Here is a 27293-nt window from a genome sequence, read left to right as displayed (position 1 = left end):
CAGTACAGCGGTGTTAATTTAGTCAAAAAAAAAATTCGGCACCGGCCTTTTTACAGTGACGAAAAAGAAACAAGTTTCATCCACTGACCAAAACTATGACGAAAGTAAATTTGTTTTTGTCGGCGAATGAAAAAGTGTGTAAGTGTGTAAGTGTGTGTGTGTGTCTTCTGGTTTCCATGGAGCTCCATGCCTAGCAGTTAGCACTGTGCAGCATCACAGGCCTCCTCAAATGATCGTCCAAAGCAGCACAGTACCTTACAGGCCTCCAGATGAGAGTCCCACCCCGACCATCCAGAGCACTGAGTGTGTACATTACAGGCATCCCCCTGACCACTGTGTACATTACAGGCCTTCTCTGACCACCAGCATCCAGAGCACTGTGCATTACAGGCCTCCCTTCAGACCACCATCCAGCACTGTGCAGCATTACAGGCCTCCTCGGGCCATCCAGAGCGGATAAATCTGCGAGTTTGTTCAAACCTGAATTCCATAAATAATAACCTATTAGAATTTTTTTACTCCAGGAGAATAAAAAAAAAATAAAAAAAATTATATATATATATATATATATATATATATATATATATATATATATATATATATATATATATATATATAAAATTTGGAAATTCTAGAGAAATGCTTAAATAACGCATTACAATTTAACTAATCCCATTCGATTTTCATCAACTAAAACAACTGCAGAAGACTAAAGTGGGACTAAAACTAAAATGCCATTTTAGTCAAAAGACTAGAAGTAAAATCAAAATTTGCTAACAAAATTAACAATGCAGTACAGAGCGTGAACATGGTCAACCTAGACCAGAAAGTGCATCACTGGCAGGATCACCAGGTGAAAATGTTTGGGGGGGGGGGGGGCTGGGAAGAATTACAAGTACTCAAATGTGGTGGCTACATTTGTTGTAAGCTATATTTTACATTTTAGTTCTTGAGTTTTGGTATACGTTATTACACAATTCTGAAAAGCTACAAAAATTAGATCTAGGTGGGCATAAAGTAACTACTATTTTAAAAGTTGTTGTAAATCCAGGGGGGGGGGGGGGGGGGGGGGGGGAGAACAAAAAAACAAAACAAAAAAAAAAAAAACAAACACACACACACAACCAACCAAACCCTGTAAGACAAAGGCATAATGCTTACCTTAGATTGAAGCTGTTGCAGCGGCCCCACACACCGCTGTGACAAGCGCCATGTGTCTCGAAGTTATTTCCAGGTATGCAGGGCAGCAGCCGATCACGGCGTGCTGCTGAAGAAATGGCACGTGCGAGCAGTTTCTTCAGTGTTCATGCGCCGATGACATCACAGCAAGCGTATATATGGTAAATATCTCCTAAACCGTGCAAGTTTAGGAGATATTTACAGTATCTACAGGTAAGCCTTATTATAGGCTTACCTGTTGGTACAAGTGGTGCAACAAGCTTTACAAGCACTTTAACATTCACCTGGATGTTTTGTGACCTTTATAAATGCCTCTGGCTTGCATCCATTCACAAAAAATATGAACTCTGACATCTGTAATACTTTAGTTGAGGGACATGGTCCATATAAGAGCTGAAAACAATTAGTGATATTGTTTATATATAAAAAAGTCACAATCTTTATTTTTATTTGTGAGACTGGACGATTTACAAAGACAATGATGTGGCAAGAGAATGGGTAATAGACTGATGGTCTCAAGACTACTACTTGGACATGAGATAAGACGGTTTTTGTTGGGGTCATGGCAGGAAGTAGCTGAATGAAGTGACACTCTTACAAAGGGTGATAAAAGAACGGTGTCGGCTGTATGAGCGAAGCCCAGTTCAGAGTAATGGGATCACACAGTCTGAGGGATAACGGACACTGGCACTGTTTCAGGAACCTCCAATCGGGCAAGTCGGCTTTGCTCCAGAGCGATCGCTTCGGCTGAGTGTTTACACCGCTCAGACCCACACTGGCATGTGAAGTATTTGCTCTTGATGTCCCAGAAACGGTCACCATAGTCAAAACTGAAGACAGACAGACACGTGTCAGTTAGTACATATAACAAAAAAATATATATTTTTATTTTTGCTAGAAAATTACTTAGAACCCCCAAACATATATTTTTTCTAACACCCTAGAGAAAATAAAAATGGTTGTCGTTGCAATACTCTGTTACACCATATTTATGCAGCGGTCTTACAAGCACACTTTTTGTAATTTTTTTTTTTTATTCAAAAAAATAAAAGTAAGAAAACGGTGAAGTTAGGCCAGTTTTTTTATATTGTGAAAGATGTTACGCCAAGTAAATACCCAACATGTCATGCTCCAAAATTGCACCCGCTCGTGCGACGTTTAAAAAAAAAAATTCTACAGGTTGCATGCTATGAGTTAGAGGAGGTCTAGGGCTAGAATTATTGCAAACGATCGAGAGGATACCTCACGTATGTGGTTTGAATACATACACACAAAAGTGAGTACACACCTCACATTTTTGTAAATATTTTATTATATCTTTTCATGTGACACTTTGCTACAATGTAAAGTAGTGAGTGTGCAGCTTGTATAACAGTGTAAATTTGCTGTCCCCTCAAAATACCTCAACACAGCCATTAATGTCTAAACCGCTGCCAACAAAAGTGAGTACACCCCTAAGTGAAAATGTCCAAATTGGGCCCAAAGTGTCAATATTTTGTGTGGCCACCATTATTTTCCAGCACTGCCTTTGGCATGGAGTTCACCAGAGCTTCACAGGTTGCCACTGGAGTCCTCTTCCACTACATGACATCATGGAGCTGGTGGATGTTAGAGACCTTGCGCTCCTCCACCTTCCATTTGAGGATGCCCCACAGATGCTCAATAGGGTTTAGGTCTGGAGACATGCTTGGCCAGTCCATCACCTTTACCCTCAGCTTCTTTAGCAAAGTAGTGGTCATCCTGGAGGTGTGTTTGGGGTTATGTTGGAATACTGCCCTGCAGCCCAGTCTCTGAAGGGAGGTGATCATGCTCTGAGAAAACCATGAATGCCAACATGTGCTGTGACATACTGAAGCAATGAACTGTAGCTCCCCAGTGCTGGCAGCACTAATGCAGCCCCAGACCATGACGCTCCCACCACCATGCTTGACTGTAGGCAAGACACTTGTCTTTGTACTCCTCTGACCTGGTTGCCGCCACACACGCCTGACACCATCTGAACCAAATACGTTTATCTTGGTCTCATCAGACCACAGGACATGGTTCCAGTAATTAATGTCCTTAGTCTGCCTGTCTTCAGCAAACTGTTTGCGGCCTCCTTCTGGGACGACAGCCATGCAGACCAATTTTATGCAGTGTGCGGCTTATGGTCTGAGCACTGACAGGCTGACCCCCCACCCCTGTAGCAATGCTGGCAGCACTCATTCATCTATTTCCCAAAGACAACCTCCGAATACGACGCTGAGCATGTGCACTCAACTTCTTTGGTTGACCATGGCGAGGCCTGTTCCGAGTGGAATCTGTCCTGTTAAACCGCTGTATGGTCTCTTTATAGCCTAGACCAGTGATGGTGAACCTTGGCACCCCAGATGTTTTGGAACTACATTTCTCATGATGCTCAGGCACTCTGCAGTATAGTGGAGCATCATGGGAAATGTAGTTCCAAAACATCTGGGGTGCCAAGGTTCGCCATAACTGGCCTAGACCATCTTTATGTAGAGCAAAAAAAAAAATTCTGATCTTTTAGAAAGTTCTTTGCAATGAAGTGCCATGTTGAACTTCCAGTGACCAGTATGAGAGAGTGATACCACCACATTTAACACACCTGCTCCCCATTTACACCTGAGACTAACACTAATGAGTCACGTGACTTTGGGAAAGGGAAAATGGCTATTTGGGCCCAATTTGGACATTTTCACTAAGGGGTGTACTCACTTGTTGCCAGTATATATTATACAAGCTTTACACTCACTACTTTACATTGTAGCAAAGTGTCACATGCAAAGATCTAATAAAATATTACAAGAAATGTGTGGGGTGTACTCACTTGAGATACTCTATATATTACACACACACACACTGAAGTGACCCTGTCGCCTCGTGCTCGCACGCAGAAACAAATCCATACATCGGTCACATCCGCATATGTACATGACGTTCAAACCACACGTGAGGTATCGCCGTGAACGTTCGAGCAATAATTCTAGCTCAAGACCTCCTCTGTAACTCTAAAATTGGTAACCTGTAAAAACTTTTAAAGCATAGTCCATGGAGATTTTTAAGTACCGATGTTTGGTGCCATTCCACGACTGAGATTTTAAAGCGTGACATGTTAAATATCTATAATTTATACAACTATAAATATCTATAATATCCGTTTTTTCCCCCAAAATAGTGTTTGAAAAATTGCTGCGCAAATTATGTGCAACATAAAAAAAATATAGCAAAGACCGCTATTTTATTCCCTAGGTCTCTACTAAAAATATATATATAAATGTTTAGGGGTTCTAAGTAATTGTATAGCAAAAAAAATGATTTTTTACATGCAAGAGGAATGCCAAGGCAAAAAGAAGAGTACATACACCTTTATCCACAATGCCAAAAAACCTTTCCATTGCTGAGGAATCATCACTTGCGCTCTCCTGAGACACCAGTCTCAATTATTTGCGTTCTTCCTGCTCCTTGGGGTTGGCAAGAGGAACCAGTGAGAACAGCGGAGGAAAAAAAGGAGATCCACATTCTCAAAAATGTTTGTTTTTCCTGGCAAACCCCAGGGGACAATTCCTCAGCAACAAAGCAGTTCTGTGGTGTGGACATCAGGAGAGAAGTACTTTCACTTTTCTTTACAGGTAACATCTTTATGTTGAAAGCTATACTGATGACAGGGTCACTTTATATATTCTGTACTGATGATGGGGTCAAATTATATTCTGAAATTAGAGTTGTTCATTTTAGAAAGGGGCATTGTCCCCTTTTCTCTTACCCAAGCTCCTCTCCCGCTTTGATGTCTTTTCCACTGAAGAAGGCAATACGGGGAAAACGCAAGTCCTGATGGGACATGAAGACTCTCACTGGAATGAGGTTGGGCTCACACAGATGGTTAATAAAGCGGCTGACGTTCCCATAGTATCTGGCGTCTATACAGTATACCTCTCCATCCTGAAAAAAAATAGAGACAGTTCCATTGTGTTGCAGATGCTTAGCAATTCAGTCATCCAGTTATTTTTGTTGTAATCCACACTTCAACATGGCATTGGAGATAATAAAAAAACAAACATTGACACGAGTCTTAAACTATTTTCTTCCCAGGCCCAGCTACAAGAACACTTGTATTCATGAAGTCTCACAAAATTCCATAGTGTGGCAATATCAAACTAGCAACTCAACCCAACAGGAAAATGACCCTAAGAACACAGTCAAGATAACAAAAGAAGTGGCTACAGGACAACTCTATGAATGCCCTTGAGTGGCTCAGCCAGAGCCCAGACTTGAACCCCATTGAACATCTCTGGAGAGATCTGAAAATGGCTGTACACCAACGCTCCCCATCCATTCTGATGGGGAGGTCCTGCAAAGAAGAATGGGAGAAACTTCTCAAAAATAATTGTGCCAAGCTTGTAGCATCATACTCAAAATGACTTGAGGCTGCACTTGGTGCCAAAGGCGCTTCAAAAAGTATTGAGAAAAGGCTGTGAATACTTATGTATATGGCATTTCTTTAATAACTTTGCAAAGATTTCAAACAAAATTCTTTCAGGTTGTCATTATGGGGTATTGTTTGGAGAATTTTGAGGAAAATAAGGAATTTACCGTATTTATTGGCGTATAACACGCACCCCAAGTTTAGGAGGGAATTTAAAAGAAAAAAAAAAAAAAACTTTTAGGCGGGAAGTGTAAGTAAAAGAAAAAAAAAACCCTTACATTTAAATGCCCATCAATGCAGCCTTGTCAGTGTCATTTGCAGCCTTGTCAGTCTTTTGCAGCCTTGCATTGCAGCCTTGTCAGTCATTTACAGTCTTGTCAGTGTCTTTGCCATTTAAAAATGGAGCCGAGCTACAGAGCAGATGTCCTGTGTATCTCGGCGGCTTTTAGCTATTTTCGGCCGCACTCGACGGCTTTCCAAAAGCCGAGAACGGCCGAGTGTGGCGGAAAATACCCGGAAGCCACAGAGAACGGCAGAAAGGGTTAGCAACAGCGGGGGACCGGCGTATAACATGCACCCCCGATTTCCCCCTAATTTTAGAGGGAAAAAGTGCATGTTATACGCCGATAAATACGGTAATCAATTTTGGAATAAGGCTCCAACATAACAAAATGTGTAAAAAGTGAAGTGCTGAGAATACTTTCCACTGTACGTGCAAAAGGAGCGACCATTTAAACTGGCCAAGATTCAAAGACACGCACGTGGGGAAGGTATAAAAAGATGCACGTTATGTTTAAAGGATTTGCAGACCATAGAAGGGTCATTTTATATGAACATTTCAGATATGAATATTGCTTTGCAGAGATCTTATACAGAAGCCGCCACTCACCTTATTGTCCAGATCAAACAGATAGGAATCATCTTCTCGAACATCTGCTTCTGCATCTGAGATCAACTCTCCTACATATCTGTAGCAGGAATTAGGAATCAGCGTTACAATACAAGAGGAAAGGGACAAAATGCAATAAACCCACTGAGTGATCAGATGAGACATTCTGTGTTGCCATGAGTCTCCAAAGGTCATGAAAAACACAGAACAGACACACTATAAGGTCAAGTGTCTCAGCATGAGTTTGCCCCCATGTACAACGCAAGCTCCAAAAAAAAACATGGTTTGACCAATTGTGTGCGCTATGACCCCCATATTGATGTCCAAAGTTTTGGTATGTGATATTCAACAAGCTCATATTGGTCTGATAGTCAGATGTCATACAAGTGGAAAATGACAGGTACAATGCAGCAAGATACAAACAGTATATCCTTTATCATGATGACTGGGACTGGACGATAAAAAAGGAGTGGCATTGTGTTATAAGGGGCCCGTTAATACTAAAATAAACCTGCAAGAAATAACTAATAGAATATACCCTTCTCTTCACTCCCAGTCTACAGTCCAGTTCAGGACAGTAACAATACTTACACAGTAAAGATGAATGGGTGCAGCATCATTGCTCTGAACAGATAAGAGGCCTGGGGGTTACATAAACAGACCTTTCACCAGTGGTTTCTTCAGCAGCTACCTTTCTTTGTGACAGATTCCCTTTAACATCTTGACAGCGGCCATATGCAAATGTGGCCCCTTGGTGCCGAGCGGTTGTATATTTGCATGCATTAGTACAAATACAGATGTGCCGAAAGCGTACACCCTGCACACTCCCGGCAGTTACTGGTAGCTAACGGAAAGCTCCCGATCTCGGTTTGCTATTAGGAGTTTTCCAATCATGTGATTGCAATGACAGCCAATCATGGCAATCACATGATCATAAACCACGCCTTCCAGCATCCTAAACTTCTTAAAGGACGGGGAGGCCCCAGCTACAAGGGCTTAAGAGGAAAATGACCCTTTAGGAGTACAGTGGTACTCGTGAAACACTTACTCGCAGATGAAAGATCCTGGTGGAATGTCCTGCAGAGCTCTCACTCCCCAACCCATTTTCGCTGTACGGTATAACTGAAGCCGGACCCTGCAGGAGAGAAGTGCTGTAGCTTACTGTAGAGATACAGGTAATCACCAAATAACAGATCCCACTAGCAAATGTAAAGCAAACCACACAAGATGCACCAAAACTCAAAACTTTTCCAATGCCAGATGAAGATCCCTTGGTCGGTTTTGGGATTTACACCAAGATGTTTTAGCCCTGGTTTACACTGGTGTTACATGCATTCCAACTTTGAAAGCACATTTCATATCACAAGTCGCACCCCATTAAGTGCAATGGAACCATTATAATAGGAGCGTCTTGAGACGCTAAGACTTAGAAAAAGGTTTATCCTCTACTTTTGGTCCGACTTCAGCATGACCTTGCACTGGACTTCTGTTAAAGTCTTATGCAAGTCGTGTCAAAGTCGCAATAGAAAACCAGCTTCGAAGTCGCAGAAGTGTAAACCGGGCCTTAATCAAAGCTTTAAGTGAACCTGCAAGTTGAATAAACCACCCATGCCCATACATTCCTATTGACACATTACTATGATAGGCAGTCTCACTGACCAAAAGCAATGGGGAGAAGACAGTAAAGCTTTGGTAATGACATGTCAAAAACAGCCTGAGATCTATGCAACACCTCTAGGTTACCTGGCCTTCCTTCCCTCCTACCCACCAACGACAGAGCCTCTTTAAAATAACCTAACCCTAACACCCCCACCTCTACCCTAATCTAAACACATAAAGGAAGGCTGGCCCAAGAAAAAGATGTAGGCTGCTATTGATAACCTCTCCTGAAAACGTGGGATCCTCAGGGTATTTGGAAGGAGATTAAAAGCCAGCAGCTACAAATACTGTGGGTGTTGACTTTCAACAAAAAGACACTTACTTTTCCAAGGATCCAGCACTGTCCTCACCTGAGCAAGTCTTTGGGTCCCCGGTGCCGGCATGTTTAGACATCATGCACACTGGACATTTTTACAGCTGATCCTATGGGAGTTTTTTTTTATTACAGCTTAACAACGCCTCTCTAGGTTATTCCATGTGTTCATGCACACACACGCTTGTAGAAGCTGTAAGTGGCATAGGCGTTTTCAAGCTGCAAAAAAAAAAAAAAAGAACCCCAGGGCAAGTGCATTCTGGAGCAGCAGTGTTACAGGTGTAAAAAATACCTGATTCGGCTAAACGTGCGTTAACGCTGTATACAGCATTAAGCCCCGCCAAGCGTTTTTAAGCTGTAAGAATTAAATTTGGGAGTGGAGAAAATAGAAGAGGGCAGAGAAACACTGCTTAACGCCAACACGGCTAAACTCGCATTAACGCTTCTAAAAGCGTGTTTTTACAGCCGCTTTTTTCTGACATCGGTACTGGCTTTGCAGCTCATTTTTTGAAATGCCCTGTGTGCATGAGGTCTTAGCATGGGAAGCTGGCTGTGACTCCTTGCGGCTTCACAGCTGGCTTTCCACTGCACCTGTGACACGTCCCGAGAGGTTGTTGGTAGTGGTGGGTGTAAGAGTACCTACCAAAACTACCTGCCAACCACCTCCCCAAAATAAAAAAATAAAATGCGGGAGTGGTGGAAGAAGGACATAAAGCAGAGGGGGGATGTGCCACTTTAAGCCAGCATGACAGTGAGGCAAATAACCCTAAACATGAAGGCAGAAAAAAAAAACAAAAAAAAAACAACCCAACTCTTAATTCCTAAACTTTGTCCTAATTCCTAACATTAACCTATCCCTCTTACATAAAACCTTACTTCTATTAGGTCTATGTTCTCCCCCATGCTTTGGTAAATCAGTTCAAGACTAGTGTAATAACTGATCCCTCCCCTATACAGCTCAGGAAGCTGGGAGTATCACTGTTGGCATTGTCTTTTGCATACATACTTGATGCCACTCTGCACCACTCTGTTTTTACATGTTTGCCAGCAGGCACAGGCTTGGTTACATTCAAAAATGAGTGGAGGTTCAATCTTGTTGAATTCCTGGAGCAGACGGCCATCCTAATGAAAGGAAGACAAAAATGTAAGAAAACAAAAAACACATTTTTGCATACAGAACATATCTATTGTCTAAGAAATTCACCTCCTGAATGCTTAAGATAAAATATTTAAAAAACTGAAGTATTAATTATTTTTCGTACATATGTGACATGGTCCACTGACTAAAGAACTGTGGCCGATAGGACGCAGGGGGAGTTAGAAGAAAGGGGAGAAGTTTGGATTCTTTATTTTGGTAATTATTTACCCCACCCTCTAGGAAAGCGGCCTATACCCCGCTGACTCTGTACCAACCTAGAAACATAAAATCTCTCACCTTGTCATACCAGCATCGGATGCTTAGTTGTCCACACAGGCAGTTACTAGATGAACAGTCATCCTGGCAGCTGCAGTTCTATATACAGAGGAAGAGTCAGCGAGATGCAGAGAGCATGTTGGGAAAAGAGAGAAGAGAGAAAAGGAGGCCATGCAATACCTGGAGGTGGGTGATATTACGGTCGATGCTCATGGCTGATGTTTCACAGTTCTCCGATACATATTTATAGTCCTCGGGAGAAAGCTCCTCATCTATGCCATTCACACAAGGAATAGGAAAATTTTCATATCCGTGTGCAATATCCCTGTAAATGAAAGACATTAGTGATATCAGTATTGCTGCTATAGTAATCACTCCACGGATTGGGTTTTACTCTACTAAGTACACAGTCTACCCCAGTGATGGAAAAAGTGGCCTTCATTTTGCTAAAACCATGTATAAAAATACACAATAGGAAGAGCATGCAAGAAGTAGGTAAATTTACTCATAACGGTCACCCAGATACATGAAGCTTCTTTAATATTTTTAGCTCAGCAAGCTGCAATATGAAAATCGGATTTCACCCACTGCCAGCATACATAAACCCACCACTGATTACCCCAACCCACCTGCTGATAATCCTCTCGGTGCGTACAGCTCTGTTTTGGATCCCTTGCCGGATCTTGCGGTTGAGCTGTAAGGCGTACCAGACATCGGTGTGCTCCAGTGTAAGGTCACATGGTGTGTCACCTTCATTGTTACGCACTTCTGTGTCCGCCCCACGAGACAAGAAGAGACTAAAAAGGACAAAAGAAAGATTTTTTTGTATTTTTAGAAAATGCAATTTAAAACTGAACCTCAGTGTTTATTTAAAAGGGAAACCATAATAAAGTCAATTATATATCTGCTTTGAAGATCCAAAATGTAGCACAGAGGTCTCCAAACCGCGTTCCTTTTCTTGGTAAAAATGCCTTAAGGGCTGGATGAAGCCCAGGGCACAGTTCCTCCCACTGGCACCAACAGGGCACTACTATTCCTCCCACTGGCACAAACAATGGGGCACTATTATTCCTCCCACTGGCACCAACAATGGGGCATTACTATTCCTCCCACTGGCACCAACGGAGCACTGTCCCCTTACGCCAAGACCAAAAATGGGACACTATTCCTCCTACTGACACCAACAACGAGGCACTATTCCTCCCACTGACACCAACTAACCCCCCCAATACCAAAGATGGCCCTTTGCTTCGAAAGTTTGGAGACCCCTGGTTTAGCGTAAGGATCACACTTGCAAAGAAGCAATTGAATATGTATCAACTGGAATCACTGTTCAGAAGCAGGTTAAAAAGGAGTATATATCTTTTAAGTTAGCCATACATGGATTGAAATTTGGCCGATTCAGCATGGACCAGCTGAATTTCGATGCATGTATGGGCTAGCTGGTTGTGTACAATTAGACCTGTTGATTGACTAGACTACAACCAGCCTGTTCATTTTTTTTCTGAATGATCAGTGCCGCTGGCTACAGTCAGAACACAATAGCGCTGCAGGAAGGATTCCCTAAATTTTGTTTTTGTTCAACCTGCTGGTTGAACAAAAAAAAAAAAAAAAAAAAGAAGATGGATAATATATGGCTTGCATTAGCTAGAAAACATGCTGTGCCTTTTTAAAACTTCAAACTGCTTGTTATTTATTTTTTATTTTTTACATAGCAATTGTCAAGAGGAGTAGCTTGGCAACACAGTTGGGTACTCACTTGACACAGTGGATGAAGCCCTCCCGGGCTGAAATATGCAAGGGTGTGTCTCCATGGAAGTTAACAGCGTGTATGTCACACTGTGCATTAAGGAGAACCTCCGCAATTTCGGCACTGCCGGTAAAGGATGCCCAGTGCAGGCAGATGTTTTTCTCCTGTGTAAGATTAAATACATTATAGAAATTATCCCTAAACTTCTGTCTTTAATAGTGATGACAAACAGTAGTATCCAAGTATCGGATGCAAAGCAGTGTTACTATACATTTCCACACTTTACACAAACCAAGCTCGGCAGGAAAGCGTACACATTCTTAGTATTTACACATTTTACATTAGGCACTGCTGTCCTTTAGAATGAACCTGCACTTTGTATATTAAGGGTAAAGGAAAGGGTTCAACTTACGGCTAACCCCCACAGCAGCCTATATTTACCTTCCCTTTGCTCCACAGCTGCTTACATTACTGCTTGGAGCAGACACACATACCAAAATACTTTTGGGTATATTTTATGTTAAAAGATGGGCACACGACTTTTCTATTGCGTGACTGCGCTGGTGATTGGCCCATCGCTGTCACAAAGGGTAGAGAGACAGCCCTACATGATGTGTAAGCTCCACCAAGGAGCGGCAGGGGAGTAAAGAAAAGGAAAGTATAAGCTGCTTTGAAGGCTGGATTTCAAGGTCAACTTGCGCCTTTGCACAGGCAATGCCTGGGTTCACTTTAAAGAGGAGTTCCAGCCCGGGGGGGGGGAAACAAACAAAAAAAATATTAAGTCAGCAGCTACAAATATTGTTTGTATGTTGACTTTTAATAAAGAACACTTACCTGTCCAGGAACTTCCACAATGTCAGCACCCCAAGCCGATCCATCCATCAGCTCCGGGTGCAGGCACTGACATCTTCAGTAAGGAAAGCAGGAAGTGAAGCCTTGCTGCTTCACAGCCCGTTTCCTACTGCGCATGCGCGAGTGGCGCTGCGCTTTCTGAATGGTCCAGCTGTCTTCTGGGACCTGTGTCTCCCAGAAGACAGCGGGTGGGGTTGGAGGGGAAAGTAGGAGGGGTTGGAAATTGAATAGATCTTACACAAAATTGGGAACCTGGGTTGACAGGTATCCGCTCCCCCCAAATGTGGCAGCAGAGGGAAGCAAACAAGCAGTGCTCCTTTTGGGTGGAGCTCCGCTTTAATGTTATATGCAGGCATTACAGTAATGAAGAGCGCAACAGCAGCAGTTAAACTATACACCTACACCCCTGGAAGTGTTAGTGAGGGCTGAGGCATGTCCTAAAAGTCATGTAAAAAAGGGCAGGGTATATTACCGTTTTGAAAACGTTATCTGCCCGTATTGTCAGCTTTATTACAGGCATTCATATAGTGCCACCAATTTACACAGCACTTTAGAAGCTGTACACATCAGTCCCTACCATCTAGGTGCTTACAAGCTAAGGTCCCCATCTCTATCTGTACATATAAATACTAGGGTCAATTTAGACGGGAACCAATTACCCTAACAGCTGGTCTTTGGAGCTTGGGAGGAAACCAGAGTACACAGAAAGGGCTAAAATACACTTGCTTCAAAACATGGCTTCAGATAGACTTTGCTAAAGCTCCCTAATCGCCAGTCAAAGCACCCGTCAAATAAAATGGTTAGCTTACAGTCCTGTTTAAACCTTGCATTTTCTTTACTTCAAAAATGATACCCCATGTAGCTTTAGTGGTGCCTCACGGCGTCTTCAAAGCCTCCATAAAAAGTCTATGACAAGGCTCACTTGAAGCACTTAAAGCTTTTGAGAGGCTTTAATTCAGCTTTAGCTTCGCTTTGGAGAAATTGCAGGTATGAGATATACATACATACATACATACATACATACACACAAGCCACCTGCCAAGATTCAAAAGAGCTTCATTAAGCATCACCGAAGCATCAAAAACACATCATAAAAGCATGTTGAAGCAGTATTCACTTTAATGTGTGTTGAAGCCAAAGCAAGTGTATATGAGCCCTTAAAGAAGCAAACTCCATGCAAATAGTGTCCTGGGTGGGATTCAAAGCTAGGACTCCACTACAGCAAAGTAGAAATAACTATTAAAGTGGGAGTAAAGTCTATAATTATTATTATTTTTTTTTAAATGGGTCCCCCCGGCAGCACTAGTAACGTACTAGTATTTTTCTGCGAAACAAAATTTAGGGAGATATGCATGTATTGGAGTGTATGATGTACTTAAATGTTTTTTTTTTATTCTACCCTGACATACACATTAAAGGCCGTAGTGCGCTCATGAAAACAGGTGAAGGGCATCTGATTGCAGTAGGGTACTGCAAGCAAGGACTTTAACATGAGTAAAGGTGTACATTAAACTTGCAAGAGTCAAATACGCAAAAATAAGGACAAATTAAAGTGTAGATTTGTTTCACTTTAATCCCTGGGGGAACTGGAGCTTTCAAAATCTGGTGCAGCCCTGCATAGAAACCAATCAGTTCCAGGTCCTATTGTCAAAGCTTAATTGAACAAGTTAGAAGCTGATTGGCATGCGTAGCATGGTACAGAAACGTTTAAACTTGAGTTTAGTCCCACATTAACTAGGGCAGCAGCAGTGACTAAGTAGCCAACAGGGGCCTTTGTGTCCATCAAGGAAAGTGTCTTCTACAAAACAGCACCAAAGTCTGTAGCAGCAGACACATCAAATCTATTAGTAAAGTTCCTAATGTTCCCTCTAGTGCAGGGATATGCAATTAGCGGACCTCCAGCTGTTGCAGAACTACAAGTCCCATGAGGCATAGCAAGATTCTGATAGCCACGAGCATGACATCCAGAGGCATGATGGGACTTTTAGTTTTGCAACAGCTGGAGGTCCGCTAATTGCATATCCCTGCTCTAGTGTTTACTCCTGATACCAGTGAGACAACCATTTTTCAAACATTGCTTTATACCACCAAACGTTTGTGCCTTTGATTTGGCTTTATTGCACTTGGTATATTTTCTTATTCTTACAATAAAATGCAATTATCACAAAGATAGCATGACCATATACAGTAGGCTATAGTGAGAAAACTATTTAAAAAAGCCCTCGAACTTAATCTGTGTAAAGCATAGCAAAGGACAATCAGCTTTGCAGATCCGCTCAGAGGCAAACTTTCCGACCCAACGGACATCCGATCATGTGGAAAAAAAATATATATATCTAAAACGCTGAGCTACCTGCCTGTAGGAAACGCAATCTAAACTGAGAAACGAGAGGGGTTTTTCACTACTTTTTTTATTGCGTTTCCTGTTAAGCAGGCCATAGATTATACAATTTTCTTTCCTTGTGGAAAGGAAAGAAAATTGCTTGATTCTCCCATCAACACAGTCAGTGTCGATGGAGGAATCCCTCCCACAGTGCTATTGCGTTTTGCCGGTGGGGAGCATTCCCTGCCAGCAAAACAATGATCACTGCTGCTAGCTATATCCAACGGCAGTGATTGTATGAAAAATGAGAAACATGCTGGTTGTACTAGAGCTGATCGATGGATAGACTTCAGTACAAACAGCCTGCCCATAGAGGGATCAAATCTCAGCCGGTCCCTACTGAACTATGGCCCACTTTAGAAAACAGTCAATCAGCTCTCAGGTTTTTTTTCATCCTGGAATAGGACTGGAGAAATCCTTTTTAAAAATCAGGATATATTCAAATGTCTCATTTCATTGCATAGAAGAGGATTATTACACAGGAAAGGATAGATCTTCTCTCAACTTTGAATCTGAAAGCAAAAAACAAAAAGACAAAAACAAACCCCCACACACATATGGATCCTAACAGCAAGGCATATATACTCACATTGTCCTGAAGGGTAACATCTGCTCCCCGAGTCAGCAATGTACGGATGACATCGATGTGCTTGTGTTCTGCTGCCCAGATTATGGGTGTCCAACCACCATTATCCTAAACAGACCACAGACAGGTAATTAGGAAGGTTTCGATGGGGAGTATACAACACCAAACATTGTAAGGGTTGTGCTCTCACCTGGGCATTCACATTGACCTGGCCTGTAGCCAGAAGAAAGCTCAACAATTCCTGATTACCACTCTTGGCTGCATGATGAAGACAGGTTGAGCCATCCTCTTCCTGAAAAAAGTCAATAGGTTAAAACAGCAATTCTACCAAAAAGGAAAATTATATGACCAAAGATTTGTCAAAAAAATAAAATGCACATGCTCTTGCTACCACCCCATGCTATATGACTACAAAGGAGGGTGGTATCACTATTCAGAATCAGCCATTCTATGCATTTACTCTACCGCTGCCTGATCTTCAGGCTACAAGTAAACATTAAGGCTGGGTTCACACTATTGCAAATTGGATGGCGGTTTCCTGCCGCATCCAATTCGCATAGCAGGAGATTGTGACCAGCTCTCTATGGAGCCAGTTCACACATCTCCGGTGCGAATTGCACAGGTGTCCTGTGTCTTTTGTTCCGTTTCAGGTCCGAATTCAGCCAAAAATTTGTGCTGAAATCGGACCTGAAACTGTGAATGACGCACCGAACTCAGAGCTGATGCATTCTCCAGTGTGAACCCAGCCCAATTCTCTGCCCTTAAATAACGTTAGCTCTAACAGATCGGTTTGATCCGATGCTTTCCCCATTTACATCCGGTAAAACTTAATTCTGGGTTCCTGTACCAATTAGGAAGGCGGTGGGAGGGGACCAGACCACTAGGATTGCTTTTACAAGAAAGTATTCTGTTTGCTGCAAAGTCAAGGTAATGTACTGGTGCGCCGCCCGGCGTAAAGTCATTAAACAGCTTTAGCAATCAAACAAGGAAGGTAAACATTAAGCATGAAGGGACCAATCTAAGGGTATATCCTCAAAAAATGCTTTAAAATTGTTGTAAATGCAGGCGTTTTTTTTTTTATCTTAATTCTATGCATGAAGATAAAAAAAAACCTGTGCAGCAGCCCCCCCTCAAATACTTACCTGAGCCCATCTCAATCTAGTGATATTGCAAGAGTGTCTCAGCCACCAAGGACTTCCCTCCCCATTGGCTGAGACAGCAGCGCAGTACCATTGCCTCCCGCTGCTGTCAAAGTCAGCCAATGAGCAGAGAAGGGGGGGGCGGGGCCGTGTCTGACAAACCAGGGAGCTGCGGCTCAGGTGCCCCATAGCAAGCTGCTTGCTGTGGGAGCACTTAACAGGAGGGAGGGGCCAGGAGCACAGAAGAGGGACCCGAGAAGAGGAGGATCAGGGCCGTTCTGTTCAAAACCATTTCACAGAGCAGGCAAGTATAACAGGTTTGTTATTTTTTAACAAAAAAAAAAAAAAAAAAAACACACAAGACTTTAGTATCACTTTAAATACTTTCAATTTCCATCCAGATGCAAGCCCGATTCACTCATTCAACAGTTGAGTGCCAGCTTATAAAAAAGAAAGAATTTAGGTAAATATAATAGCTGAACAGAAACAAGATGTGACTTTTGAAGGAATAAAATGTCATATTGTGGATTTTTAGAAAGGTTGCTTTTATTTTCACCTGGCAATCCTGCCAACACTTCCTGTCTATTGAGAACAACACTCGTTCACCATAGAGCTTTTGTGGAGAAGTGTTTTCACCCTAGAAAAAAAAAAGCTACAATAACCGCTCCCTCACCTCTACTCAATAACAGAGGGGAGGGGTTCTGTAATCCTAAAAGAGAGCTAGGAAATTGTAACTGGGAAGAGCGCAGCACAAACAAAGAGCAAAGGAAATTACCAGTTTACATGGATTTCAACATATACCCCAGTGATATTTAAGCTAATCAGATAGTTTACCACATAACGCAAAATATAACAAATATTAAAAATATGCATAAAATTCTACTTTTTGCAGCACTATTTTAATAGTGTTGCAAGGTAAAATTTGATCCATATTTTATGGTATGTGGTCAAATATCTACCCGATTAGCCCAAATAGAGAACAAGATTTGGTGTTTGCTCTGAGAGTGGTGAGCCAGTGGCATTACCTTGTGGTAAACACAAGCTCCATGCTGAGACAGATATTTGGCAACTCCTGTATGATTGTTCACGACGGCTTCAAGAAGAGGGGTGCGCAGGATTTTGTCAGTGGCGTTTACGTGGGCACCAGCCTGAAAAGGACAGCAAAGTATATGAAAGACACAAAAGAGGTAATATCGGGCAGAGCATATCTGTCTGTCAGAGAAGATGGTGGAAGAAAAGTTACCTGCACAAGAACATGGCAAAGCTCCACACTTCCCCTCTGTGCTGCAGCATGCAGTGGACTCCTCTTCAATTGCTGGTCATTCAGAAAACTGGAATCCTGGTTATCCGCTGAGACAAATCATGAGAAAAAGGGGGAGAGAGTAAGGACAAAGCAATTGGCTGTCTACCACTTCACAAACTAAGAAAAAAAAAAAAAGGTGACAATAGTAAAGCCATCATCTTTCCTAAAGTGGTTCTAAAGGCTGAAGGTTTTTTACCTTCATGCATGCTTTGCATGAAGGCAACAAATGTGTGTGTGCGCGCAAATTCCTCCGCCCCCCCCCACCCTTTACACTTACCTCAGCCTCATCTCGATCCAGTGATGTGCACAAGAGCAGAGGCTCTTCAGCTCTCTCCCTCATTCACTCAGACAGCAGCAGGAGCCATTGGCTACCACTGTTCTTAATCACAGCCAGTGGAGAAGGGGCTGAGCCCTGGCTCTGCTTTACTGGACACACAGAGCAGGGCTCGGGAGTGAGCACACGAGTGCCCCCACAGCAAGCAGCCAAGAGCGCCAGTCGTAGACCTGAGAATATGAGGATCGAGGCTGCTCTGTGCAAAACCACTGTAATTGACACACAGAGCGGGGCGCAGGAGCGAGTTCTCACAGCAAGTGGCTTTCTATGGAGGCACCAAGTAGGGCAGAAAGGGTCAGGAGTGCCGGTCGGCGACCTGAGGATTGGGGCTGCTCTGTGCAAAACCAATGCACAGAGCAGGCAAGTATGACATATATGTTATTTATAAAACAAAAATAAAAGTACGCCTTTAGTATCACTAGTTTTGCCATTCTGGATCATTTAATATTTTACGGCGGAGAGTACTCATTGATGGTTTTGATCATTTCAGCATTATTATATAAAATCAGTTATATCTATAGGGATAATGTTCTGATCATGTATGAATTGTGAGTATTGGCTATTTTTTTTTTTTTTTTTTAATCTTTGTAAATACAATTTATATTTTTTAATTAATTGAGTCCTTGTACTGTGTGCCTAAAAAGTCCATAGCCAATTTTTTTCTTTTTTTGACAAACTAACCAAATACTACTGACATACACAGCTGTTTTTTTTTTTTTTTGTTTTTTTTTTTGCTGTTTTTGTGGCTGCAGAGTTTTAGAGACGCACCACCTGCAAAAAAGGGAATTTATACTCGCCTGTCCCAACCACCTTTTCCTCCAATTTTGGTTCTCTTGAAGAGCTATGGCTTTGCAAAATCTTCACATCGGACACTTCTGGGAGTGTTGGTTCCAGAGTTCCCCATCCCGAGCTGTGCTTCCATCTGCTGGGCCTGAGATCAATACTTGGTCTTGTACTGATGTAGGGTCCAGTGAATAGAATCACAGAGTGACAGGGAACCTGGCATTTGACCAGGATTCTGCAGGAGGCCATAGCTTGGTGTGAGAAAGGAGGAACAGGCGGTGGGACAAATGCACAATTTTTTTGTAGGCAATGCTTTTTTTTTATTTTTTATTTGGCTTAAGGCCCAGTGCCAATATCACCAAAATGGATCCAGAAGTGATCACCAACAGCCACAGAATTTCCTTAAAGTGTAACTGAAGCCAAAACTTTTTTTTTTATAGAGTGAAGAGAGATTAGATCATCAGTCGAGTTTTATGAAGATCTGTGTTACCGAGGAGATTCACCCAATTTGTTCGCTGTCAAAAGTGAAAATAAAAGAAAATCCCAAATTTTGGTTTGACACTAGAACAGTAAGAGGGGAAATCTTCCAATGGGGACACTAGTTCGGGTGACCCTGAGATTCTCACACTTTGGATTGATTTGCTCTCACTTCCTATTTTGGCTATGGTACAGCACGTGAAGGAGAATCTCCTCTATAGGCACAGATGGCAAAAAACCGACAGGTGTTACAACCCTCCCTAAAAAAAAAAAAAAAAAAAAAGGGGGGTGCCCCTAGGGATTTTGTGAACAAGGACAAATACTAGATACAGAGTAGAAAAAAGTATAGTAAAGTACAAATTTATTAAGTACATAGATAGATTATATAATTTTGTACTTAATAAATTTGTACTTTACTATACTCCGTATCTGGTATTTTTCCTTGCCCACAAAATCCCTAGAGGCACTTTTTTTTTCTCTCTGCATTTTGGGATGAGGCGTAAGACTCCAGTACATGACTTGTATGGTCTTCTCATTAATATTTTTAGTTCTAATTTAGGAGCAATGCAAAAGGTGTGCTGTGTACTAACAGTTGCCTCTTAATGCAAAGGTTATGCAATTTTCCTGAATTCACAATACATTCCTTTTCAATAATAAAAAATAATAATAATTTGTACTAAAGTTCCACCGTAACAAACAGCGCGCAGGCAGGCTTTTATTGCAGAAGGGTCACGTAACGTCTCTTCTGCAAGAAAAATCCCCTACCTGCCTGCTCGCTGTCTTCTCCCATGCGGCTCAGCCTAAAGCACAAGGCTGATTTCTGTGTGCCGGAATGACAGCCTCCTGTGCACACGAAGGAGTGATTCATCCCATGCCAGCCAACGAAGATAGCTAAAGACCAGCATACGGGAGAAGATGCCAGCACAAGACTGTTAGAAAAGGGGAGTATTGAGTTCTTTAGTTACGCTTTAACTATGTAGTTGCTCACTTAGCATAAGCAGCACTTTCTGGAGCTCCCCAGCCTTCACACTTAGGTAGAGCTGCCGAGAGTTGTAGCGAATCTTCTTCCTGCGATCTCTCTTTTGCTGAGCTAAACTGAAGAGACAAGGCAGTTATTAATCTTCTTATTCACACAAGCAAAATGTAAATAAGTAAAATTGAAAAAAGAAACAAAAAAGGTATGAAAATAAGGAAAAAGATTTAGGAGGGATAAATGAAGAAAGTGTTTAAACACACAAACAGGCTTATCTCATACTTGTCAGTCTCTTGGGACGCCAAGGCTTTTTGCAGTGCGTCACGTGCAGGGCCAGGTGGCAAACCAGCGGCGCTGAGAGACACTCCAGATGGAAGGACGATAGAAGGCCCTGGAGTCTCCCCATTGATATCAAGGTGGTCCTCTACAATTGAACGTTTGCCATCCCCCATACCACTCATTCGGGCGCTAAAAGCAGAAAGTCAGTCAAAGCAAGTCTAATTTCAAAGCACAAAAAAGTTTTTTTTTTTTTTTTTTTTACTTTATGTATATTACTGTATGTTTTGGTGAACGACCACATACAGGGATATACAATGTAATACAAACATAAAATCATACACATAGGTTGGACTTGAAACCTCACCTACTATGTAACTGGAAAGAGTAGCAGAATCTACAATTTAGAACTTAAAACTGCTTGTAACAATGGATTTGATGCTTTTTCACAGTCTCTGGTTGTTCCAATATTTATGGACCCCTTGTCCGTTAAATAATGCTAAAGCTAGTTATTGTTAAACTTTATTCTTCTGAAAGTTTAGATATAATCTATATGTGTGGTGCTTTTACATGCATCAATCTGCTGTGAAATCTTTCCGCGGATGAACAGATTGCACTTATGTGCAAATGAAGCATTTAATACTATTAAAAGTGGTTGTAAAGGCACAAGGTTTTCTTTTATCTTAATGCCACAGGCTCCCACTGCTGTCAGTCAGTGAACCAATGAGGAGAGGGGGGGGGGGGGGGGGGGGGGGCACGCGGCTCTGTGTACTGGGGTGCCTCCACAGAAAGCCGCTTGCTGTGGGGCACTCAAGAGGGAGGGGCCAAGAGCACCAAAGAGGGACATGAGAAGAAGAGGATCTGGGCTGCTTTGTGCAAAACCACTGCACAGCACAGGCAAGTATGAACAGGTTTGTTATTTTTAAAACACAAGACTTTGGTATCAATTTAATTCAGTATTTAACATTTTCTGCCTAAACTGTGCATGCTGGACCAGTCCTGAAGATGAGCCCCAGCATGTTCACACAGCCCACGTGTAGAGCCCACCAGGAAGTCGGCACTGCGCTAATCACAAGCAGTGAGACATTGTCCCGATGTGCGGCTGCAGAGATCTGGAAATGTCTCACTGCTTGTGATTAGCGCTGTGCAGTGCAGACTTCCTGGTGGGCTCTGCACGTGGGCTGTGCGAACATGCCAGAGCTCATCCTTAGTCCTGAACTCTAAACTTGCAGAATAAAGATCTACAAACAACTATCTCTACTAGGAGCGTAAGAGGGCGAGTCCATCCTCTGAGTCAATCAGCTGCATGTGTGTCACCCAAGATTCTTGAGTCTTTAGCAACAGCTCTGCATTAAACCACCTAGACTTGCATTTGTCATCTGTTGGCTGCAAAAGGGTAAAAATACTATATTTATTTAAAAAGTGGTTCCTAAGGTGCAAGGTTTTTTACCTTAACGCATTCTATGCATTAGGTTCAAAAACCCTATGTGTTCAGCTCCATTATACTTATGTGAGCCCCCATCTTGATACAGTGATGTGCACGAGAGCAGCGGCTCTCCTACTTGTCACTCTCCTGACTGGCTTACGTGGCAGTCAATCACAGCCAGTGAGATAATGAGGAGAGAGCTGGGTCGGGGATGAACTGCGCTCTGTGTGTGGACCCATCGGCAGGGGGCCCCAAAAAGAAGTTTGAGGCTGCTCTGTGCAAAACCATTGCAGGCAAATATAACATGTTATTTAAAAAAAATATATATCTTTTAGAAGAACTTTAAATGCAATTGCAATTTTAGCTCAACTACAAAGGTAACTTTAGAATGTCTATATTTTTTAGCACAATACATAAATATGATGTATGGGAAACACACAATATGACTCTCCTGCCCACTTACATGCAGGAAGAATGTCAGCACTAAGAGGATGTTTAAAGAAAGTGCATAATCATATGCATGGAAATCTAGCCTCACCTGGGCTGTGTGGTGTCAGCCCTTCCAGGGGCATTGCCATCGAGCTGGGGTGGTGCAGGTACTAGGACTGGTGTGTCCGCCTTTGCAATGGTAATCTGCTCCGCTTCAGTGGCATCTTCTCCACAGTGAGGGCAAAAGATAACTCCATTCAGAGGAGAGACACAGGCCCTGTGAAAGCGATGATTTATCCTGAAATCAGGATGACACTCCAAGAATGTTCCCTGTAGAAGATAAAGAAGTGAGGAAATGCTGTACATTACACACCCCCCCGGCAGAGGTAGTCTTATTCATCACTAGGTACTTACACTGGTGCAGAAATAGCCACAGCCTGGGCAGCAATGATGTTTGACCATGCGGGCACGGTGGTTTTCACAGAGCACCATAAGAGGGACCCTACTTGATGGACGCATTGTCTCACGTTTAGTAATGGGAGCATTGCAACCGCTCAGCTAGAGAAATGAAAATAGGAAGACAGACTTAAAAAGATCCAATTTACTTCAACCTCCCTCTGCTGGCCAGAAAAGATTTTGCTTACAAATTTCTATACTATAAAGAGTAAAAAAAAAAAAAAAAAAAAAAAAACAACTAACAAACAAACAAACAAACAAACAAACACACACGTTACCTGCTTACCCTCTCCTGATACAGTATACAGGTGGCCTTACCTCTCCATCTATGCTCTCAGTAGCCATACACATATTATTGGCCTGCTCGCACACCCTCTCCACACTGGGAGCTTCCATACGGCAGCTGCACAAAGGCAGTTCCTCAAAACGTTCAGTGTCCATAGAGCTCGATTCATTACACACACCTGAGAGAAGACACCAAGGTCAACCGAGTGCATAAAGAACAGTGCAATGCACATAAGACATAATGAAAAAAAGTTCAGCAGCAGCCACCGGATCAGTGAGGAGGAAATTCCAGGGATTGATGCAAGCTTTGGTGCAGGGTGGGGGGATATAAGTGAAGATGTAGCACTGACATGCACAGCAGCAAGTGAATGTTAGGTGACTGGGTAAAAAAATTTACCTGTGTGGTTGGGAGACAGAGCCCCCTCGCTGGGCAGATCCAAGGATCCCAGAGGCACCTCTGTGTACTCACTTTGTGATCCCCCAACGGAAGGGACAGCTAAAAGAGCGGGGCAACAAGTAGGGCGGTAGATCTGTGACTAGGATGGAAACAACCGGTTTTGCCTACTGCCCTTATAAACCTGTTCCAACCCCCAACCAATTTATAAGGAACTTCACCCTGCTGCAGGTTTTCACAACAGCCAAGTCAACCTTTAATATAAAAGAAAAAAAAAAAAATGATCAAAGTCACCCTTGGCACCTACTTCCACAGCACAGTAGCCAGAAACTGCCTTCTTTGCATTCTGTAATGGCAAGTCCCAGCTGACAGACAGCTCAGCCAGCCAATCACAAAACAGCTCTAAGGGTTCTGTCAACAACCACCATGGGGAAGGCTGTGAAGGACAAGCTTATAGATGTTATAGAAGAATTCTGCAGCCTGGTGGAGAACCATTAAAACCATTAAACCAGTATATCTCTGTACATCTGCTAGCCCCTCCTTTCCAAACACACTATGATTCTCTGAACCTTTACATTAGCCACACCCCCTTCCTGTATAAGAAAAACCTTTATTAGGCCCCCTCGGCTTATCAAACAATTCAGTTAAATTTGTAAATCAGAAATAGTCACCTCTAGCACTTGGACATCTCACATTTTTATTTAATTGTATTTAAAAAAATAAAAATAAAAAAACAAAGCTGAACTCCAGGCAATAATAAATAAAAAACCTAAATTAGATTATGTATTCAACAAGTCACTATTTTCTACAAAGAATGCTGAGAAAGTGCTTAAACTTGTCTGTGGACTCCAATAAACATCTAGAAAGGTTAATTGTGCATGAACTGTGAACGGTGCACTGAAAAAATAGGTTTAGTCTTGAATGCCTCAAAAAAAAAAAATAAATAAAAAATAAAGAATTGTAATTTTCTTGTGCCTAGGGAACCCCTGCACTGAGGCTTAAAGTGGTCCTAAACATTGAATGTTTTTTACGTTCATGCGCTCAGCAGGAGGGAGTGGCCAGGAGCACTGGCGGGGATCTGAGAAGAGGAGGATCGGGCTGCTTCATGCAAAATCATTGCACAGAGCCGGAAAATATATCAGCTTTGTTTTTTTCGTTTACCTTTTGTATCACTTTAAAGCTGTAGGAGATCCGCTAAGGCACTGCTGCTTCTGACAGCCAGTCTACTGGTCTCCTTGACAGAGAGGAAGCTGCACCAGAAGACCTGCAAATAAGTATTTTCTTGCTTTTGCATCACTTAGGCCACATTCGCACTGGTAAGACATGACTGTTGTAGGACTGTTGTCCTACTTTGCCTTGCGACATCAGTCCTACATCCATCCGACTTAAATGAACAGGATACGATTTTGCTCTGGCTTTGAGATAGTCCAACTTGTCCTTTGACCAATCAAAACAATCCCAGTGTGCCATAAATTGCTTTTCCTGCTGCTGTAATCACCATGTCTGGTGTCACAAGTTGGATGGTTAGGACGAGGATCAGACTTTGATCCGACTTCAATGATATTGAGTGGGCTGAAAACTGACCCAAAAGTCACACTAAAGTAGTGAAGGAACCTTTTCTAAAGTCAGACTGGCTTGTGTCGGACCAGTTAAGACGGGTCTCATAGGGAACCATTGATTTGTACACGTCATATGACATGTCCACCCAAAGTCAGACTATGTTACACCAGTGTGAACCAGGTCTTATTCTGTGGATCTAGGTTTCCACCACCTCTTCTGCCACTTTGTGATCAGTAGTCCAATGGTCATCAGCAGCTCTGACAAAGTACCACCTAAACCAAGTTCTCCACTACCACAGAGCAATAGTGTGAAGCAAGGCATGACCCTGCATTAGTGGGAAAATGATTAGCTGGAGGAAGGACTATCAGTAGTGCCTGTAGTCTTTGCTTCCCTTCCACCCCCCCACCCATCAGCTTTCACTGCTCAGGTCCTCTTTACCACCTATTATCACCCACACAGTAGCACTCGGCAGAGATGTCAGCCACAGCACCAATATGCTTGCAGGACAGGATAGGACACAGATGACCAAATCTATGTGCCGTGGCTCCTTCTCTGTCTAATCAGCGCCAAAAATATGCAGAAACTATATAAAACACAGTGGTGAAAATATCCAAAGAAATGTCCATAAAAACATTCCCTATATTACCAAAAGTATTGGGACGCCTGTCTTTACATGAACTTTAATGGCATCCCAGTCTTAGTCCGTAGAGTTCAATATTGAGTTGGCCCACCCTTTGCAGCTATAACAGCTTCAACTCTTCTGGGAAGGCTGTGCACAAGGTTTAGGAGTGTGTCTATAGGAATGTTTGACCATTCTTCCAGAAGAGTATTTGTGAGGTGAGGCACTGATGTTGGACAAGAAGGCCTGGCTCGCAGTCTACTCTAATTCATCCCAAATGTGTACTATCAGGTTGAGATCAGGACTCTGTGTAGGCCAGTCAAGTTTCTCCACCCAGGGGCCATCCCCAAACTGTTCTCACAAAGTGGCATGCTAAGAGTTCGTCACTGGAACTAAGGGGCCACGCCCAACCCCTGAAACACAACTCCACACCATAATCCCCCCTCCACCAAATGATTTGGACCAGTGCACAAAGCAAGGTCAGTAAAGACATGGATGAGCGAGTTTGGGGTGGAGGCACTTAACTGGCCTGCACAGAGTCCTGACCTCAACCCCACAGAACAGCGGTCATCAACCCTGTCCTCAGGGCCCACTAACAGGCCAGGTTTGCAAGATAACTGAAATATATCACAGGTGATATGATTGCTGCTCAGTAATTGCAGTATCTCCCCAAGGCAATACATAAAACCTGGCCCGTTATTAGTGGGCCCTGAGGACAGGGTTGATGACCACTGCTATAGAACACCTTTGGGATGAATTAGAACAGAGCAGAGACTGCGAGCCAGGCCTTCACGTCCAACATCAGTACTTGACCTCATAAATGTACTTCTGAAAGAATGGTCAAACATTCAAATAGACAATACAAATATAACAATACCAAATTTAATTAGGGATTTTAAACGTTTCACCGAATTTAGTAATTTTAAGATTATAATAAATCTGAAGCCTTGTATATTACGCTCCCTGCTAACATGGTTGACACCTGAAAAAGAACTTCTCCTTTAAATGGCAGCATAATGTAATTAAATATCTCGTATATCTTATTATATATATATATATATATATATATATATATATATATATATATATATATATATATATATATATATATTTATATTACAATAAAGCATAAAATTGCTAAGATGTTTCAACAGTATGAAAAGGGGTGTTTTTCATGGACAGGTCGTATAAATATAAAAATGAATATACTACCAAAAATACTTTATATTTTTCAAACAATTCCGATTTTTCCTTGAAAAAATATATTTTGAATTTTTTACGCCAAGCTATTGGGAACTTTATATGGACTGGTAAAACTGCTAGGATAAATAGGGAAATCCTAACTAGGTTAAAAAAGGATGGGGGCATGGCCCTCCCAGATTTGTCCCAAG

At 42.3% G+C, this 27293-nt stretch overlaps 1 protein-coding gene across 5 annotated transcripts in view; it reads right to left on the bottom strand.

Moving 5' to 3' along the window:
* Positions 1–1591: 1591 nt before the first annotated feature.
* The window catches only part of EHMT2 (euchromatic histone lysine methyltransferase 2), a 41663-nt gene continuing 15961 nt past the window's right edge, over positions 1592–27293 (bottom strand). For 4 of the 5 annotated variants that reach the window (XM_077483432.1, XM_077483406.1, XM_077483396.1 and 1 more), the window contains exons 10-28: positions 23727–23825; positions 23363–23508; positions 23003–23146; positions 22698–22918; positions 20740–20925; positions 20473–20579; positions 17831–17937; positions 17613–17735; positions 15639–15740; positions 15452–15556; positions 11637–11791; positions 10507–10674; positions 10058–10202; positions 9899–9976; positions 9470–9585; positions 7540–7626; positions 6492–6570; positions 4943–5118; positions 1592–2009 (exon numbers count right to left, since the gene is read on the bottom strand). In XM_077483432.1, the coding sequence (XP_077339558.1) occupies positions 1838–2009; positions 4943–5118; positions 6492–6570; positions 7540–7626; positions 9470–9585; positions 9899–9976; positions 10058–10202; positions 10507–10674; positions 11637–11791; positions 15452–15556; positions 15639–15740; positions 17613–17735; positions 17831–17937; positions 20473–20579; positions 20740–20925; positions 22698–22918; positions 23003–23146; positions 23363–23508; positions 23727–23825 (2516 nt within the window). In that variant the 3' untranslated portion in view covers positions 1592–1837. The remainder of the gene's footprint in view (positions 2010–4942; positions 5119–6491; positions 6571–7539; positions 7627–9469; positions 9586–9898; positions 9977–10057; positions 10203–10506; positions 10675–11636; positions 11792–15451; positions 15557–15638; positions 15741–17612; positions 17736–17830; positions 17938–20472; positions 20580–20739; positions 20926–22697; positions 22919–23002; positions 23147–23362; positions 23509–23726; positions 23826–27293) is intronic. The other variant, XM_077483423.1, reaches the window with a different exon arrangement.

Source organism: Lithobates pipiens, unplaced genomic scaffold, assembly GCF_037356315.1.
Source record: "Lithobates pipiens isolate NorthernLeopardFrog02 unplaced genomic scaffold, aLitPip1_a1.2 Scaffold_1, whole genome shotgun sequence".
Taxonomy (NCBI): Eukaryota; Metazoa; Chordata; class Amphibia; order Anura; family Ranidae; genus Lithobates; species Lithobates pipiens.
This window is presented reverse-complemented; position numbering and strand designations above follow the sequence as displayed.